The following is a 12623-nucleotide window of genomic DNA, read 5'->3' as shown; positions in this document are numbered from 1 at the left end:
CTTTGAATCATAGAAGGGTTTGGGTTGGAAGGGACCTTAGAGATCATCTAGTTCCAACCCCCCTGCCATGGGCAGGGACACCTTCCACTAGACCAGGCTGCTCAAAGCCCCGTCCAAGCTGGCCTTGAACACTTCCAGGGATGGGGCATCCACACCTTCCCTGGGCAAGCTGTGCCAGTGCCTCAGCACCCTCACGGTGAAGAATTTTTCTTCCTTGTATCTAATCTAAATCTACCGCTTTTCAGCTTAAAGCCATTACCCCTTGTCCTGTCACTACATGGCCTTGTAAAAAGTCCCTCTCCAGCGTTCTTGTAGGCCCCTTCAGGTACTGGAAGGCTGCTATAAGGTCTCCCCGGAGCCTTCTCTTCTTCAGGCTGAACAACCCCAACTCTCTCAGCCTGTCTTCATAGGAGAGGTGCTCCAGCCCTCTGATAGTCTTCATGGTCCTCCTCTGGACTCGCTCCAACAGCAAGGAGATCCAAATGGTTTCTTAGCTGCTTGCAGCTATATCTTCTAGAGCATCCTTCAGAAGTCTGCTCCTGGCACTGGACGAGAGTTGGTACCCTTCCCTAGAGAGGATTAGCTGAGCCTGAGCTACCACTGCTTGCGGAGGTAGTGTTGGACTTGAACGTCTGCATGACCTTCAAGCCAACTTCTCCATCACAAGCCGAAACATTTTGCCCCTCTCTTGGTTTCCCAGTATTAAACTAGGAGAGGAGGAACCCCAGGTATGGTGGTATCCTGGTATTCGTCTCTCTCCGTTGTTGTTAACTCCGACACCCCTCCTGCGTATCCTGCTGCAGCACCGCAGGGTTTTGAAGCCCGGGTCTCTGCCCTGCTCTCTGAGCTGTGCTGTCGCGCTAAATCCTGACGAACTTCTCCCATCGCGCCCGATTCCCAGTACAACGAAGCTGAACAAAAGCTTGTGCCAAAGCAAATAGCTGTCTTAGCGTGGTTTGGTTTGGAGCTTTGCTCTGTTGGTTTTAGAGCCATTGTGCTCCAGCTCCCAGCCTTTAATTCGCCACGGCCAAAATATTGTGACCCCATGCAAAGCAGAGGGTGTAAACTAAAGGCTGCAAAGAGGAGCACTCTAATGTACGTGTGCCTGGCTTTTATTTTAATTTTTTTGTTGGTAAAGCTTCTCTGGAGAGAGACTCAAAGCTGCAAGGTACCGAAGCAGGGAGGCTACTCGTTTTCAAGAGGGAAGTGACACTGAGGGTGAGCCTAGGACTGAAATGGTGGGGTATAGAGAGAGGTATATAACTTCAGTTGAATGCTGGAAAACGCGGTCAGCCCAGCTTGCCGTGCGTGGCAGCAGCCCCTAAGCAGAAGTCTTAAAGCAGGGTGGGGTGATGCTTTCTCTGAGGACTCGAGGTGTTGCAAGGGCACTGGGTTGAAAGATAATCTGTGCACTGCATCGTGCAGGAATAGGAAATTCCTTGGGGGGAGTGCGATCCGCAGGCAGCTTCTTGGCTCAGCACCAGCTCGGGACCATAATTGCCTGGCTGGCGTATACATATGCGTCTACAGTTTATATGTACACCGAACAACTCGGGGTGGACTGGCAGTCTGGGCTCAAGGGGAGGCTTGTAGCGTTCCTGGGTGAAATCACGGAGCAGACTACAACCACAGAAAAACCTGTCTGCCGCAGAGGACAGGCAGACCTGTGCCGGGGAGCTGGCTCGGGGTGGGGCCAGGGTGGGATGAAGGTTTAGGATGTGGGATTTGGTGAGCTTGGCTTTGGGTGCCCGCCTCCCCAGGGTGCGGAGGAAGGTGCCGGATGGGAGACAGGGTAGCAAATAAAAGCAAACCCTTTGCCTATCATAAGCTCTGGGACTCTGGGTGCTGAATTTGAAGGGGTGGCAGGCATCCAGCCCCCCACGGTGTGGCCCGCAGGGATGCTCTGGGGCAGCTCCGGCTTTCTCCAGCCCCAGGCCCCTGGCTGGACCTGTCCTTCCCCTTCCCCTTCCCCTTCCCCTTCCCCTTCCCCTTCCCCTTCCCCTTCCCCTTCCCCTTCCCCTTCCCCTTCCCCTTCCCCTTCCCCTTCCCCTTCCCCTTCCCCTTCCCCTTCCCCTTCCCCTTCCCCTTCCCCTTCCCCTTCCCCTTCCCCTTCCCCTTCCCCTTCCCCTTCCCCTTCCCCTTCCCCTTCCCCTTCCCCTTCCCCTTCCCCTTCCGAAATACCTCCTTGGCATCCCGCCCTGCGACTGGCATCAGGTGGCGTGCATGTTAAGCTCCCACTACGCTAATTAAACACATTTAAAGAGGTGCTCTGAGCTGTGACAGTGCTCGTGCTCCTGCCTGGCCCTCGCACGCCCACAGCGGGGACGAATGGGGGATTTGCAAAAGCAGGCGGGAGGACGGGGAGTTTTCAGGTTGTAGCTTGGTTTTGGGTGATTGTGGCTGTGTTACCAAGTGACCCCCCCCACCGCCTGCTGTATTTGCTGATGCTGTGAGTGTGTGTTAGCAAATCCAGGCGGGATTTGCCCCGGGGAGGAGAGGAGAAGCCCCCAGCCCCGCTGCCTTCCCTCTGCTCCCCATCCCCTCCCGGCCACAGGCTGAAATCTGGTGGCTGTAAAGGGGGGGAAAAGAAAGGTCTTGGCAAGATCAGAGGATAAAAGTTGCTGTGCCGGGGAACCTGAAAAGAGGTCCGGTTAAATTGGTGTGGGAAGATTAATGGTGGGTTTTCTTTTCTTTTTCTGTCTTTAAAGCCGGTGGAGGCGGGGGGGGGACGCAAGTTTGCTTTTCACACCGTGTGTGTCTGGGGCTCGGCCAGCCTCGCTGCTGGCCGCTCTTGGCTCCGGGAGTGCCTGCCCGTGCTGGCCTCCCCTCCCCTGGCTACGGCTAAGAGGTTCAGAGGGAGGACAAAAAAAAAAAACAAACCAAAATAAATTAAGCCCTCTGGGGAAGCCTCGGTGCGCGCTGCGGCAGCGCGGGGCTGTGTTGGAGCAGGAGGAAGCACCCCACAGCATCCTTCCTGGTCCCCCCCGGGTCGCTCCTCTACCCCCCTGCCTTGCTGATCCTGGTAATGCCGGGGGGTTTTCCACAGCCACCCTGATCTTGGTCCCTTTTGAAGAAGTGCTTTGCAACCCTTAACCTTTCTCTTCTGCATCTTGGTGGCATCTTGCTTCAGCTGGATTCCCCTCTTCTCCCTGGCGAGAATAACCTTGTTCCTGGTGTTGGGAGCCCCGTTTCATTGCCCTGGGACAATCTGAGGCCGCCTGTGAGCCCCTCCCTGCTGCACGCAGGCATTTTAATCTTTTAAAAAAAAACTTTTCCCATAAATACCAGCAAGGACAGCATCTTCAGGAGCTCAGGCCCTATCCCTGCCATCGTGCGTGCCCCAGGAGCTGCTGCCGCCGCCTGCCTGGCTGTCCTGGGAGTCAGCACGTGCTGCAGGGTGCTAAGTCTCACTCCCCAAGGGTCTGCAGCGGATTTGGGGTCACCTCCCCTTCCTCTGCCTCTGGCCAAAACGCTGGGGTGACCCTGGCCCATGGCAAAGTCCTCCCAAGGAGCATCAAGGTGATGCTTTGGACGCGGGAGGTGCGTCCATCCACCACACGCCATTCGGGGGCTGCTTTTCCCCCTGCTTTTCCCCCTGCTTTTCCCCCTGCTTTTCCCCCTGCTTTTCCCCCTGCTTTTCCCCCTGCGGTGCTGATAACCTGCTCCTTGTCCCCTGGCCCTGCAAAGAGTTCACCCTCCTCCGTGCTGCCCTTCGTCCCCGGGCCGGGACCAGCTCGCGACGGCGGCCGGGTCTCCCCATCCGTCGTGATGCTCCTTCCAATTCACGCTAACCAGCCCCACGCTCACCCGGAGCAGGGGCGCAGCGCCCTACATCTCATCGCCAACGGGAAACCTTCATGGAAATCCCTTCTGGGCCGGGAAAACATCATTGGTGGCTGCTCCTCCGGGCTGGCGGTCGGGATTATGCCCTCGCTCAGCGGCTGGGAACGGCTCTGGCCCTTGTGCTCCAGCGCTGTCGGGTCCAACGGCAGCTTGGCTCCTGACGGATGGGACCGACTCGCTCCTGGCGCAGCCGGCCCGTTGCCATGGCAATGGCAGGATATTGCTTTCTTACAGCCTCCTCGCTCGCACAAAGCCAGCTGCCGGCTCCAGCTTTGCTTAGTGCAGGGATGTGCAGCGCATACCAAGCGCTCCTGGCTTTCCTCCGTCCCCGGCTGGGAGCCCACTCTGGAGCATGTGGGGAAGAAGCAGCGGGAGCCGGAGCTCCCTGCCTCTTTCCCACGGCTGAAAAACCCCAGGTCTTCGCGGCCGCCTGCTCCTTCTCCTCCTCTTCCTCCAGGTGCTCGTGCACCCGTCCCTCCTGCTTCTTATTTCCTCCACGTTTTCCGATTGCAAAATCCAGCCCATGCTGCTTTTTCTACCTCCTGCCTGTGACCTACATGTCTGGCTTGGGGAGCCACCCCTTAACCTCTTCAAAGCTGGAGAGGTCGAGCTGTGCCCTCGGTGGTGCCCGTCACTGCTGCCCTGGCAGCCTGGCTGGAGCATCCCGAGCCCAAGCAGCATCTCAGAGATAGGGCTCAGCACAGGGCTCTGGGAGGCTGGATCAAGGATCTGACCTTATGGGATAAGACATGGCTCTAAATGCTTTGGGAAGCAGCAGGAGTGATTTTTGCCCAGCCCAGGGTCTTGGTTCTGTTTCCTGATGCTGCGGGAGCTGCTGGTGAAAGCTACGCTGGACGATAGCCCGAGCGTTCGGCTGGGTGGGGGGGCTCTAGGGGGGCATCGTGGCAGCAGCAAATGCAGCAGGGTGGCAATCACAGGCGGCTGGTTCGTGCGGTACAGCAGCCATATGTTGATACAGCCTTGGCATGGTAGGATACGTCATCCTGGTTGTGTTGGCATGCGTGCTGCGTTCAGCAAAATCAGTAGCATGAGCAAGAGTCCCGGCTCCCACCCGCCTGCCGGCCCCGGTAGCCAAGCCCTGAGTCTCTTTGCCAGTTTTAGCCAAAGACAATGAGACTTGGAAACCTCCATGGGTATTATTTCCCCAGCTGTGAGAGCTTGAGACCCAAATTAGTGCCTTCCCCTGCTCAAAGGCTGCACGTTCAGCTGAGCCGCATGATGAGCCACTAGAGAGTCTACGTAGGGCATTGAGAGGTCTGCTCAGGGGCATCCTCTGCTTGAAATGAAACCATCAGCATTGCTTTATCTGAGCCACTGGTGCTTGAAAGCCCGCAAAGCCAGGCGGAGAGGGAGGAGCAAGGTCTTTCCTCTGCCGAGGACCATAGCATCGCTTCCCTGGAAGAGGTTGAAGGCTGGCGGTGCCAGTGACGTCCCATGATGGCAACGAGGTCCCATCCCTGGCAGCGTCACGGAGGTGCCATGTTCTTCGGGGACAGCAGCATCATAGCTCCTGATTGCACAAGTTGTTGTTATCTTATGGTTTTTTCATCCCTGGGGGAGTCACGGGTTGGGACTTAATCATGTCGATGAGGCAGAGGGTCTTCCCAAGCGTGCTGGAGCCTCGTGGTGCCTGCGGCAGGCTGCTTCCCCACGGCCGGCTCTGCACTGAAGCCTGGACACCTTGATGCCTGCTCAAAGGCTGCTGGGGCCTTAAAAATCAGCCCTAATTACAAAAAAAAAACCACCCCACCAGCTTAAGATATCTGCAACAGAGAAACCCAGGGGCTCCTCTTTCTGATTTTCATGTTTTCAAGTTCTGCATGATCAAAAAAAAAAAAGATGTAATTGACCTTTTTTTCAGGGGTAAGGGGGTTTTTTTGGTAGCTTAGAAGCTAAAACTCCCGTATAACTGCAGCTCCTCAGAAAGGTGCCTTTGTGAGAACATGTGGAAAGCCTGGGTTGCGGTGCTGGTGGGCAAGGGGTGGTCGGGGATGTGCTGTGCTGGATGCTGATGGGTTCGATGTGGCAATTGGCCCTTTTTGGCAGCCTTTCTGCTCCGCACAGCCCGGCTACACTCCGGGCATCAGGGCTGGCTGATGAAACATCTAGACCCAAGGACACTTGAATGAGGGGGGACCCAAAATAGCCTGAGACATGCGAAGGGTTGAGGACAAAAAAAAAAACCCACCCTGTAATAACTTCTCCAGAAATGCTATATATAGATTAATTCGGTGACTTCTGGAAGGAAAGAGCTATGAAATCCGAATGGCAGCTCTGCCTCGCCGTCCCGGGCGCAGGCAGCCGAGCCTGCTCTCAGACGTTGCCCGGAATGGGGCGAGCTGGGCGGGCAGGCGGATGTTTGCCGCCGAGAGCATCCCCGTGCTCTTGCTGAGGTTGTCCCAAATCTGCGGTTATGAAGGGGAGTGGGGAAGCAAAGCCTAGACATCCCCAGAGTGGGAAAAGGGAGAAGCAAGCCCTGCTCCTGCTTGCGTAAATGAGGTTTAATTTCACACGCTCCCTCGGGACTCGCAGAGCAGAAACTGGTTTTTTTTCCTCCCCTTTTCTCTTTCCTGCCCCATCCCCTCTGCAATCATTTGAAATTGCCACTTTGAACTTCATAGGTAGCCTTCTTTTCCCTACGCCTCTCTTGATGTGTTGGGATTTGGTGTCTGCTTCCCATCTCACCCTCTCCGGCTGTGGGTTTGGAAAGGAAAGCTCACCCCGCCGGCTGCCTCTGCCCCTGTGCCTGCTCACCCCGCGCCATCCCTCTCTCCGCAGGTTATCCTGAAGGACCTGGAAGTGCTGGCTGAGATTGCTTCTTCCCCAGCGGGACAGACGGAGGGTCACGGTCCCTCCGATGGCTCCGATGCGCGACCCGGCCCGGTGGAGCTTCACGTCCCGGCCAGGGCTGGCCAGCTGAGCTCCTCCGGTGAGTGCCACAGCTCCGTGCCACCCCGCTCCCTGGGCTCACTCGATGCTCAGCGGCACCGGTCAGATTTGCTCGGGCAGAAGGAGAAGCCTCTCTCGCAGTCATAAATCAATATATCCATCCCCACCCGGCATCACTTGGGGATTGCGTCTGCCGTGGCGCGGACCAGGGCTTTTATTGCTCTTTCCTCTAGGTCATGTTTTGGGGATTTAGGACTCTGTCTAGCAGCAGGATGCTACAGAGGCCAGTGTGGAGGGAGGTCATTCTTGTCCTGTTTTTAATGGGACCTTGGGTGCTAGCCTCTTCTCTCCTTGTAAAAGTTCTCAGAGCCTCTAAAAGCAGCTCCGGACGGGATGCTGGCTGCAAGCCCGGGTGTCCAAAACATGGATGGATCTGCACGGGGTTCAGTCTGTGCCCGTGTTGCCTGCCCACATTGACTATGAGCTGCTGTGGTGCTCTGAGTGTCAGGTAGGACCTCAGAAGAGAGATGAAGAGGGACAATCCTATTTTTCGGGGACTTGGGGGCTTAAAAAAAGCCTTTTATTAATCATCCTGGCACATTGGGAAGTTTTTTTCCACCTTCCCTTGTCTGTGGCTCATCTTTGCAGTTGCTTGGCTGCCCCTTCTCCGCTGCTGCTGCTATTTAAGGGCCTCCCTGTTGTACTCCCCGGGCCAGGTCGTCCCGGCCAAAAGCACGTTTCACGGCAGCTTTGGATTGCAACCCGAGCGCGGAGCCAAGGCTGCCTCTCCCTGCGCAGGATGCTGCCACAGGGCCTTGCAAAATCACCGCCAGAGAGGGAGGCTTTGCTTTCCGCTCCCTGGGCTTTGTTTTCTCTGACCATCCCAGATCACTCACCCCTCCCTGGGCTTAGAAAGGTCCGCACCATCAACCAGCTCAGGTTCGGGGTTGTTTGGGTGGGCTTTGTTGGTTTTTTCTACCCGTTTCAGGCTGGCAGCCCTAGCCAGGCTCTGCGATGGAGGGGTGGGGGCTGCAATGCCGGTGACCTCCCCGAGGTCTCTGCAAGTCTCATCCATCCTCCCCGTGTCAGAAGTGAGACCGCCTGGGTGGAGCAGCTCCTGCGGCGCTGGCCAAGCAGCTGAGGAGCTGCAGTTCAGCTCATGCTGACGGTTGTCTGAGGTTTCCTTCCTTGTGGATGATCTAAAAATAGCAGGCTGCATGGCGTGGATCCTAACAGCTGCCGTGGCCCCTGGTAGCTAGCTGGAAGAGCAGCTTGGCTTCACTTATTCAAGTGTAACGTTTGAAAAGGGTCTGGCTCTCCCCACGTTGAGGAGGTCTGCTGGAGCCAGAGCTTCTGTTGCCCCAGGGTGGGGCAACTTGCCCCCACGCAGGTCCTAACAGGCGCTGGCTTTCCTCACCTACTTTTCCCGTCCTTGTAATGCACCGGAAAATTGTTTCTTTGGAAATTTATTTGGGGCTGAACTTTGCAGGGTGGTTGGCTTTCACCCAAAGGCAGCTGGTTTTGGGGAGGGGAAGAGGTGCCGGTTCGTTGGCCTCGGGACGTTTAGCGTGGAGGGATGTGGCCCCGGTCCGGTCCGGCTCTGACCACCCAGGGCTGAGAGCGGATCGGCTGCTGGGCTCCGGCTCCCAGGGGAATGAGGGGTCACAGTTGGGCCAGGACCCTCCTGGATTACGCCTGGAAAAGCGGAGGCTCTTGGAAAAGACGCTTTTTGTTGGAGGGTTGTTTTGGCGGGGCTTTTTTTGGAGTGGGAGGGTGGCTAGTAGAAATCCCTGCGTCTGCGTGGTTCCAGGGTAGCGATGTACGGTGAGAGTGAGTGAACCCAAACTGCCCTGCAGGCTGACGCGTTTGTGAGTACAACCCTTGCCAGGCAAAAATCATGAGGCGCTGGCACCGAAGAGAGGCTGTACCCCTTCTGCGGTCACTGGTTTTGCACTGGGATGTATGGGAGCGCTCCCCAAGCACACCTCCCCGGCTAGCGCACCCTGGCTCGGATGGTGCCGTCTCAGCGGTAGGATGCTATTGCACCATTGGAGGGGAGGCTGCAGGGTACCCGCGCTTCTCCCCGGGGTTAAATCGCTCTGTTCCCTTCGTCACACTTTAGACCGAGATGCCATCGGAGCTGGCAGCGGGAGGAGAGCTGCGCCGGCTGAGCCATCTCAGGTCCGCTCCCCTCCTACCCCTGAGGCCCGTCTGAGCGTGCAGTTGGTGGCTTTGCAGGTAAATGAGCATGGGCACCCTTAAAGCCTTGAGCTCGCAGCAGGTTTCCATGCTGCGCTCTCCATCCCAGTGCTCCAGGCTTTGCCACCCGAGTGGTGAGGGCAGAAGGGGAGGCGGAAGGGGCTGGTGCCCCCCTGGTCTTCCCCCCGCTTCCTCTCGCTCCCTTTCTTCCCTCGGGATGTGTTTATGCAGTTGTTTCCCTGCCATTGAGTTCAGTTTCCTTCAGATGCTGGTTGATTAGTCAGGAAAGCCATGTCCCACTTCCGCAGCCCGTTCCCAGCTCCAGTTTTTATTTAGCCGCTTTGTTCTCCGGTTATGGAAGGTCAGCCGCCCTCGATGCCTTCTCCAAACAAATGAGCCGGGGCCAGCCCAGCACCGCCTGGGACACCCGACGTCTCTCCTCCCGACCTGCTCCGGCTGCCTCGGGAGAGGGTGGCTGGGTGCTGACCTTGGCCAGCTGAGTTTGATGTGGTCCAGGAGTCTGTCCTTGGTTATCTTCTGGCCGCTTTTTAGGGACAAGGTCTGCAGGGCTGTGCCCAAGATCTTGGGGTGATAGTGCAAATGCCGATCCGGTTTGTAGAACAGGAATCCAGCTGCCTGCTTTATTTTGGGAGTGTTTTGCCAACTGTGGGACAAGTATACTTGATGACTCAAGAGAGGTTGTCACCAAGGCCAGCAGGTCGAGGGAGGTGATTCTGCCCCTCGGCTCTGGTGAGACCCCCCTGCAGCACTGGGTCCAGCTCTGGGGTCCTCAGCACAACAAGGACATGGACCTTTTGGAGCAGGTCCAGAGGAGGCCACGAAGATGATCAGAGGGGTGGAACACCTCTGCCATGAGGACAGGCTGGGAGAGTTGGCGTTGGTCAGGCTGGAGAAGAGAAGAGAAGGCTCCAGGGAGACCTTATTGCAGCCTTCCAGTGCTTAAAGGGGGCTTAGAAGAAAGATGGGGACAGACTTTTTAGCAGGGCCTGTTGCGGTAGGACAAGGGGCAATGGTCTTAAACTAAAAGCAGGCAGATTCGGACTAGATAGAAGGAAGAACTTTTTTACCATGAGCATGGTGAGACACTGGCACAGGTTGCCCAGAGAGGTGGTAGATGCCCCATCCCTGGAAACGTTCCAGGTGAGGTTGGAGGGGGCTCTGAGCAGCCTGATCTAGTTGAAGATGTCCCTGCTCGCTGCAGTGGGGTTGGACTAGATGAGCTTTAAAAGGTTCCTTCCAACCCAAACCATTCTGCGATTCCGTGACAGCATAGGTGCAAGCCCTCCAGCCCAGTCTTCAGCTCTGCTCTGCCTGGGAGGAGCGAGCCCCCTCCAAAAGGATGCTGAAACCATCTGCCACCTCGTACAGGGTAGCTCTTGCTCACATCTCTTCCTTCCTTTCTCCGCAGCTTTGTAAGGAGAAGTGGTTATGACCCTTTGTTTCGCAGGAGGCACTTTCCTCTCCAGCTCGGTCCGGTCTCTCCTGCCTGGCTTCCTGCCGGAGATGGCGGGGACAGTGGCGTACCCTCTGAGCTCCTCACGCTATGGGATGTTTACCGGGAGGCTGACACCATACGTGGGTGCGCTAACACACGCGAGGTCATTGCTTCCAGCCGGCAGTCCGTGGATATCCCAGGAGCCGGTGGATTACTCCGGGGGAGGCTGCGAGAAGTCCCTGAGAAACGTGTTGAGTGCAGACTTGCTGTATCCCTCCGGAGAACGTGCAGTGCTGCAGAGCCTGGACCGAACTTGAGGTGTGGTGCGATATAGGGGTTTCCTATCGACATCTTTTTGAGGGATTTTGTTCTCAGTGAGCCGAATCACTCCCTTTACGTTATCTACGGCTTCGTTTGTGTAATCACAGATCTGCAGAGATGGCAGTGTAGGATGAGGTCCCACCTCCAGACTGTCTGGAAAAAGTTAAGGCAGCCTCGAAAACACCGGGCGAGAGCCTGTAGGGTGCAGGGCGTCCGTGAAAGGTAGGAAAGAAAAGCTGGGCTGTTGTCAGATGGCTCAGATTTACTAAACTGGCAAGGATAACAGGGAAACCCCTCCACACTCATCCTTTGCCCAGAAGGCAGGGAGACAGCTGATGTTGCACAAGGGACCACTTGCTCTCGAAGGAGCCAGTTTCCGACAGCTTTTGCAGGATCAGGAGTGCGACAGCAGGGAGCAGAGGAGCCAAGCAAGCGAGAGAGGAGAGACCTGTTGCCCCTGAGTGCTCTGAGCTCAGCGCTCTGGTCCCTGATGGTCGGTGGCTCTGCCATCTCTCTGCCATCTCCTTCCCTACTGGCATGGAGCTGTGCAAGAGGGTTGACGTTCAGAAATGCTCTTCTGCCTCTTGGAGAGAAGGGGAATTAGAAGAAAAGGGTGATTTGGATTTTTTCCTGGGTGCTCTGCAGCGGCGGTGCTGGGATGCCGTGGAAAACCCCGGGGGAGACCATCCAGAGCGTAGCCATAATTCACCTGGCATACCTTCGGGCTTAGATCCCCCCTGAGATGTTTACAGCACATGGCTGGCCGGAAAGGTTGGGGATTTCTAAATAAAAGCTGGGGTTACTGATCTGCAGGGGCTGACACGGGAGAAGTTGATGGTGTGGGTAATGTCACTCCTAGCCAAGCACCCCACGTGTAGTTACTTTGCTGGGCTGCCTCAGTTTCCCCAAGATGTTGCAAGAAAATTGGAAGGTGGGGTGAGGAATGAGAGGAAAAGAATTAAACTAGCAAAATGAATACTGATGCAGAAATGGCCCGGCAAAACCCCTTGCTGCTCGTTCCTGCTTGCAGTTTATCTTCCGTATGCTTCACCTTTCCGTGCGGTAGCCTCAGCCTGCTCTAAACTCACCACCAAGCTTAACCGCTCCTGGTTTTGCAGCCCTGCTGGGTGTTTTCTTCTCCTGTACGTTGTCTGAGCTATACCCCTGCTGCATTTTTGCTTATTGATTAACCTTAACAAAGAAAAATGAGGCAGTAGCGGATTCCCATCCTTCCTAGGAAATCCATCGGCACTATTGTTGCCTGCTGCCTTCCTCCAAGGCAGGCACGAGCACAGGCCCTGGGTGGGAGGGGGGGATCCAGAGGATCAGTGCAGCAAAAGCCTCTTTTGGCATCAAAATACGTCCCCCTGCCTGTCTGGGGTCCCAATTTGGGGCGAGATGCTGAAGTCTCGGGAATTGCAAACGCACAGCTCTTTAGCCAGGTAGGAAGGGGAGAAGCATCCCTGTGCCCTGGCAGCCCTGCAGAAGCAGGCTGAGCACAGCCCGTGGCCGTGCAATCCGTAATTTCGGTGGTTTTCTTTCCTCGGCAGCACCCTGCACTCCAGAGAGGGGAGAGCGGAGGTTTTGCAGAGCCCGGCTGAGCTGCCGACACGTTCGCATCTGTTTCCAGCTACGCCCCACGCCGGGTTTTTGGCGGGGAGGGGGAGGATTTGCCTCTTTTTACGGCTCTATTTTTATCCCGCTCCGCGAGGCTTCACCACCCCGCGTTTGCAAAAGCTAGAATTCAAAACATCCTGGCGAAGGCTGCCCGGGGAGACGCCGCGCAGATTCCCACGTCGCCGCCCCGGGGTTTTGCCGAGCACCATCTGGCAGCGCCGACTCCCACACCGCCGGCGCTCGAGCCGAGCCCCGCGCAGGTTGAAGGGTTGCGGAC

The 12623-nt window shown here is 56.6% G+C and overlaps 1 protein-coding gene across 1 annotated transcript in view; it reads left to right on the top strand.

Annotated features, from left to right (window-relative positions):
- The window catches only part of LOC132319256 (protein VAC14 homolog), a gene marked incomplete at its 5' end in the record, with an annotated part of 87830 nt that overhangs the window by 14083 nt on the left and 61124 nt on the right, over positions 1–12623 (top strand). Inside the window, 2 exons of the mRNA XM_059829579.1 lie at positions 701–728; positions 6643–6793. Coding sequence (XP_059685562.1) covers positions 701–728; positions 6643–6793 — 179 coding nt within the window. The remainder of the gene's footprint in view (positions 1–700; positions 729–6642; positions 6794–12623) is intronic.

The sequence above is a fragment of the Gavia stellata genome, chromosome 26 (genome assembly GCF_030936135.1).
Source record: "Gavia stellata isolate bGavSte3 chromosome 26, bGavSte3.hap2, whole genome shotgun sequence".
NCBI lineage: Eukaryota > Metazoa > Chordata > Aves > Gaviiformes > Gaviidae > Gavia > Gavia stellata.
This window is presented reverse-complemented; position numbering and strand designations above follow the sequence as displayed.